General features: G+C 44.4%; 1 protein-coding gene across 1 annotated transcript; it reads left to right on the plus strand.

The window, feature by feature from the left end:
• Positions 1-1,876: 1,876 nt before the first annotated feature.
• F5J12DRAFT_915884 (uncharacterized protein) lies at positions 1,877-3,403 on the plus strand. Its single transcript, XM_051749172.1, has 7 exons — positions 1,877-2,347; positions 2,397-2,578; positions 2,633-2,665; positions 2,715-2,887; positions 2,960-3,042; positions 3,098-3,295; positions 3,356-3,403. Exons 1-7 carry the CDS (start codon positions 1,954-1,956, stop codon positions 3,394-3,396), a joined length of 1,104 nt encoding a protein of 367 aa, XP_051594936.1. The 5' UTR covers positions 1,877-1,953; the 3' UTR covers positions 3,397-3,403.
• The last annotated feature ends 2,959 nt before the right edge of the window (positions 3,404-6,362 follow it).

The following is a 6,362-nucleotide window of genomic DNA, read 5'->3' on the forward strand; positions in this document are numbered from 1 at the left end:
CTTGCATTCAAGGTATTATTTTGGTGCCATTCTGTTGAGAAGTGTTGACCGTTATAAATCACAGTAGGTGGTAACTCCTCTCCATCAGCACAGATTGTCACCATGACAGTAATATTTTCATGATTCCCATCATGTTGCTGGTGTTGTAGTTCAGCCCCTGCAGGACCCAACACCTGCTCTTTGACCCCTCCACCCAGTTGGAAGCCTGTCTCATCTGCTGCCCATAGGCAATCATGTTTGATTTGGTACATCTCCATTGTATCCCTGAGAAGTTTGAACCATTCCTGGTGTGTGTTTGCATTGACAGCATGACAACAATTGGAATCAAGTGATGAACTCCAGTATCGACCCAACTGGGCAGAATGTCGTTCGACAAAGCAATCTGTCCAATTCAGGCCAACCCCTGACTCTGGGAATCTCTCTCCAAGGCGTGTATGCAAGATTGTGTTGACATGGAGTCATAGTGAATTGTGATTGAGTGGGAAACCTCGTGCTGCATAGTCGAGACAGAATGTGACCATGTTCTTCTCCTCTTCTTCAGTAAGCCAGGCATTCATTTCCATGTTGAACTGATGGGAACTCCTTCCACCCTGCAGTCATCGCTGTACTGTGTCCCTACTTACCCTTACATATTTCTGTTTCTGTCTCCATTCTTCTTCTACTTTATGGCAGATTGCATGGACACTTGCCCTTTCAGCATCTGGTTTCTCCTCCTCTTCCTTGCATAGCTGAACAGCCTGGGCAATGGCTTCCTCCCGCAACTCAGATTGGATCTGCTTCTTCTTTGTCTGAGACAATGCATGGCCTGGCATGCTGGCAGATCAAAAACTTTTCAGCTCTATTGCATGACTTCTTGTGGACGTCGCTTAATTGCTTGTCACCATTTTAAGTTTAGTGCCCTGATAAAGGTGTGATACAAGCATAAAGGACATGCTTCACTGGCATCCCTCTGGCAAGTCTCATGTGTGCAGATCATATGTAGTTGTAGCACATGCTTGTAGGTGATACTGTAATGAACAACATATGACAATTCCAGAGTAGTGTGACAAGTGCTGGTACACCCACCAGTGATATACTCAAAAAACTGCAGATTTTACACTTTGATTTGAGCATTGTGAAACATCCCACAATAAAACAATCCATTTCTTTGTATAACATTGCTCCTTACTATAATATATCATTGCTACATACACTATACAGATGTTTTCATGTGTGTGTGTGTGTGGTGTTGTATTTCATATTGATGCAAGTGCTGGTGGGTGGTGCAAGTGCCAGTCCATTACTGTATGTGATGCTGGATCACAACATCGTGTGGGAAGGCTTAAGCATGGTACAGATGCGAGGTGAGATACCGTTGTGGGATCCAGCAAATCTGGCATTGGCAAAGGTGGCATTTGACAAGTATCTGAAAAAATGAAATGAAAATAGTGACCTGTCATGATCAACACCAAGAAACATTAGGCAATGGGTGATATAAAAAGGACTTACCATTCTCTTCCTCCGTCTCTGTTCTAAAATCTGTCCCCATCACACTCGTCCTGTCTGCTTCAAGGCCTCCCTGCACCTCCTTGTCCACGGCTAGTACCAAATATGGGACACACTTAGCGATCGATGCTTGGGAGTTCACCAGGCTGATGCAGATTCTGATGCCAAGTTACAGATCCTTACCCCTGCACAGGAGGTCGTGGTTGTGGACTTCAGCTACCCCACTCCATCCCTCAAGGTTCAGAGCTCACATTAAGGCAATTAAGGTCGGATGCCATCACGGAACTAATTTATTAGAACATACTGCTACGAATACTACTCTAATGCCTTGCTAGCTAATATTCAGCATGCGTGACTGGTCGTGACTTTCTTGTGACTGCCAACTGCTGTGTGCTGCCGGTTGCACTGTAAGGAATAGTATACTTACTGCTCTCCAGAGAATTCTAAGAACCTGTCTTTTCGTTCTCCATGGCTCCTGGATGTTTCAGCGCATTATGGTCTTTATGGCGGCGGCTTGCTCGGGCTCGGAGCGACGAAGAAGTCGACCTGAGTGCTCTCGCTAGCACTGAATCTACTCGACTAGCCGCACCAGCAGACGATGCAGACGTCTGTGTTGCCACGTCACTCGGAATCATTTGTCCGCGTTCTCTGCCTAGCCCCAGCAGTGTGGATGATCCCGATCCCATCTCCGCTCAAGGTAGATGCACAGATTCTTTCATGTTCTGTCACGTATCTACTGAATTGGCGTGCCCAGGTTCTTTACCAAACAGTGCAAGCACCGCTGCTCCTATGATGACTGGCGTGGAGAGCCAATCTACTAGTTCATGTTCTCTCCCTGGATGTGCTGGAGAAGTACCCATGGGCAGTGTTGTCTCTATGATGGATGATGGAGGTCTAACATTAATAACCAGAATTTCCCTCTTCCCAGCCTGCCTATTGCCTAGATCCTGTGAAAGCTAAACAACATGTTGACCGCATTCGTCACTTTCGCATTCTTGTTATGGGCAGGGCAAATGCAGGTAAAACAACAATTTTGCAGAGGGTTTGTAACACTATAGATGAACCGGAAATTGTTAATAGAGAAGGATGGAAGGTATGCATGATCTGTCATTCTTGCTTGAGATTAACACTGCTGGGGTATGACTAGCTGGATGCCAATGTAGTCCAGGCTTCACTGGCAGTGAGTTCACCTCCCATTTGTCATCTAACTTACTGTTTAATGTATCCAGCATGGTGAACATAACATTGAGGATGAGCTGATCTTTCGGAGTCATCCACAGTTTATATTCCATGACTCATGTGGATTTGAGGCTGGAAGTGAAAAGCAGTTTGACATGATGAAGAAATTTGTGCTGGATCGTGCCAGGACACCCAAACTAGATGAGAGAATACATGCCATTTGGTAAGGTTACCACCATGAGTCCCACAGTGCCTCACTATCAGTGAACTGACATGATTCTGGTGATTGGTTTAGGTTTTGTGTTCCAATGAATGAGAGTCATAGAATGATTACAGCTGCTGAAAGAAAGTTTTTTGATGAGTGTGATACAGGGCATGGTGTGTGTATATTTTTATAAACTTATTTTAGTTTACAAATCTGGTGTTTCTACAGTTCCTGTGATTTTGCTGTCAACAAAGGCAGATTCTTTGGAGCTTGAGGTCTTTGAGCAGCTTGAGGACCAAGGATTTGATGTAGATGATGCAACAAGGGCAAAAGAAATGGAAGAAGTTCTGAGCAATTATATTGTGAAGCTCAAGAATTGGTTGAATAACCTTGAATTTCCACCTCATGACTATTTGTCACTCAGTAGTAGGTACTCCATACATATGTTACATTGGGATTGTCAGATGACATAGGAAATCACTGCAGGAATGGATGAAGAAGATGCAGACTGCACTCACAAGCTATGAACCCAAGTCCAATAGGGTGGCAGTAAACTTGCTCAGTATGCATTCACTACTACCTGCCATCACTCCACTCACAAGCTATAAGCCAACATCCAACAGGGTGGCAGCATATGAGGTTAACATGAACCTATCACCATTGGCCATGACACCACTCACATCCTATGAACCCAAGTCCAATGGGTTAGTAGTGAACAAGGTCAGCATGCATCCACACCATTTGCCATGACTTCACTCACAAACTTTGACCCCATGGTCCAACAGGACAGTAGTGAACATGGTCAGCATACATACATCCACTACAATCACCCACCATAACTCCACTCACATACTATCAGCAAAGGCCAACAACAAGACAGCAACCATGGTTAGCATGGTTAAGCAGCAACTTTCACCACTTCACCAACTTTCTATTAAATAATGAGCTCTCATTCATAGAACATGCTGTTCCTTACAAATGGAAACCATCTTGAGAGCATAGATGTCAGGAGAGCTGGTATAATCTTGCCAGCCATCTTATCCATCCACTTCTTCAATGTTCTTGCACCTGTCAATACACTCTAGGTGTTAAACTTCCCCACTTACTTCATTATAGCAAATTCAATGCACAGTCCCAGGTTAGATTGCTGTGTTGATATGATGAGCTCTTGCAGCCCTTCCTTACTCAAAGCATTTGCTGTGCATGCTAGTAGGGCTGTGGTGGCATGATGGTGGATGTTTTATGATAATTTTCACTACCCTGTTGGTTTGGGTTTCCAGGAAGTAAGTGGAATGAGAACAGGTATTTTGGGATGTATGCTGATCATGTCTCTTGCCAATTTGGGTTCATAGGATGTGAGTGAAGACTTAGTTGGTAGCAGTGGATGCTTTATGACTTCATTCATTGCCACCCTGTTGGTCTTGGTGTCACAGGAGGTGAGTGGAGCCATCAAAAGTAACAAATGGTGGAATGATGGTCATGTTCACTACTATCATGTGGGTGCATAGAATGTGAGTAAAACCATGGCAGGTGATACATGCTGACCATTGCACTATTGGACTTTGATTCATAGCCAGTGAGTTGAGCTATTAAAGTTGGTTGTGGATCCATACTGACCCTGTTTGCTTCTACTCTGCTGGCTTGTTTCATAGTATGTGAGTGGTGTCATAGTGGTGGAGATGATGGATGCTTTCTGATGATATTCACACCCTATTGGTTGGGGTTCATAGGAAGTGAGTGGAGTCATCACAGGTGGAGGAGGATGTATGTACATACATATGCTGACCATGGGTCATTATGTTCAAAGTTTGTGAGTGGAGTCATTGCTGGGGGAGGTGCATTCATGCTGACCTCATACATTGGTCTTGGACTCATAGCTTGTGAGTGGAGTCATGGCAAGTGGTGGTGAATACTTGCTGACCTTGTACACTGCCACCTTGTTGGTCATGGGTTTATAGTATGTGGGTGGAGTCATGGTAGGTAGTGGTGGATGCTTGCTGACCTTGTTCACTTGCACCCTGTTGGTCCTGGGCTCATAGGAAGTGAGTAGAGTCATAAAAGCTGGTGATAGATGCATGCCAACCACATTCACTACTGCCCTATTGGTTTGGGCTTGTAGGAAGTGAGTAGAGTCATGGTGGGTAGTAGTGGATGCATGTTTATCATGTCCTCACTGTCATCTTGGTGAACTTGGGGATCACAGTATGTGAGTAGAGTCATGACAGATGGTGGTGGAGCTGACTGACCTTGTGGTGGCCCTGTTGGTATGGAGTTCATAGGAAGTGAGTGGAGCCTTGCTAGGTGATGGTGGATGCATGCTGAACTCATTCACTGCACCCCAATGGACTTGGGTTCATAGCGAGTGAGTGATATTATGGTGGGTAATGGCAGACACATAAGGCTGAGCATCCACCACTACCTTGTTGGCTTGGGGTTCATAGCCAGTGAGTAGAGTCATGGATGATGGTGTTGATGATCACTTCAACTTGTTGGTTTGGGTTCATAGGATGTGAGTGTAGTCATATTGGAGGTGGGGATGCTTGCTGACCATGTCCAATACCACCCTGTTGGACTTGGTTTCATAGGGAGTGAGTGGAGTGACTGCAAGTGGCAGTAGATGCATGCTGACTTCATTCACTGGTGCCCTGTTGGACTTGGACTCAGCTTGTGAGTTTCCAGGAATCATGGCAGGTGGTGGATGCATGGTGATAATAATTCACTGTCATGCTGCTGGACTTGGGGTTTGAAGCATGTAAGTGGGGTCAAGGCAGGTTGTTGCATGTTGAGTCTGACCTTGATCCCTGCTACTTGGGGTCATAGCTTGTGAGTGTGATCATGGCAGGTAGTGGTAGATGTTTGCTGACCATGTTGATACCTGCTGCTGAACTTACTTGCCACCCTGTTATACTTTGGATATTAGGAAGTGAGTCTTGTGCATTGTGCTTGTTGAGTGGGATGTTGATGTTGAATAGATGGTAGGATACTTGATGACTATATTTGAGTGTTTGCTTAATAACACCTTTCAAGGATGTAGGTGCATACCTCTATGAAATGTCACTCTCAGCTTTATATCCTCTGCAGAATGTCAGTAACTATGACTCTTTTACACTATTGGCAACTTCAAACATATTTTACTCAGAATTTATGAAAATTTCATCTTAATTCAGTATCCCATGACACCAACAAGGATTACAGTTGGTTTGTGCCACCACTTCTCACCCACATTGGATCCTGTCCATGATATATTCACCAGGTTATAAGTTCCCCCTCTTCCTGGCTTGTCCATCAGAGGACCATTACATGATTTGAAATGTTATAGTCCACCATTGCTCATCCACTGCCATTCATTACAATGCCAAAATTTTCCACCTTAAGGGGATCTTCAATGCAATTTATTGCAGAACATGGTGTTGGTAAATACATTTTTCTTGTTTTAATAACATAGCTGAAGATTGCAGGCTCTATACTTGTGTTTGAATACTTATACTTTTTG

Source organism: Pisolithus orientalis, assembly GCF_024613125.1.
Source record: "Pisolithus orientalis strain OTSU chromosome Unknown F5J12scaffold_65, whole genome shotgun sequence".
NCBI lineage: Eukaryota > Fungi > Basidiomycota > Agaricomycetes > Boletales > Pisolithaceae > Pisolithus > Pisolithus orientalis.

Coding starts and splice junctions, on each gene's coding strand:
- F5J12DRAFT_915884 (XM_051749172.1), top strand. CDS start 1,954: ATGGCTCCTGGATGTTTCAGCGCATTATGGTCTTTATGGCGGCGGCTT. Junction 2,348..2,396: donor TGCTGGAGAAGTACCCATGG/GCAGTGTTGTCT, acceptor ATTAATAACCAG/AATTTCCCTCTTCCCAGCCT. Junction 3,043..3,097: donor TGAGTGTGATACAGGGCATG/GTGTGTGTATAT, acceptor GTGTTTCTACAG/TTCCTGTGATTTTGCTGTCA.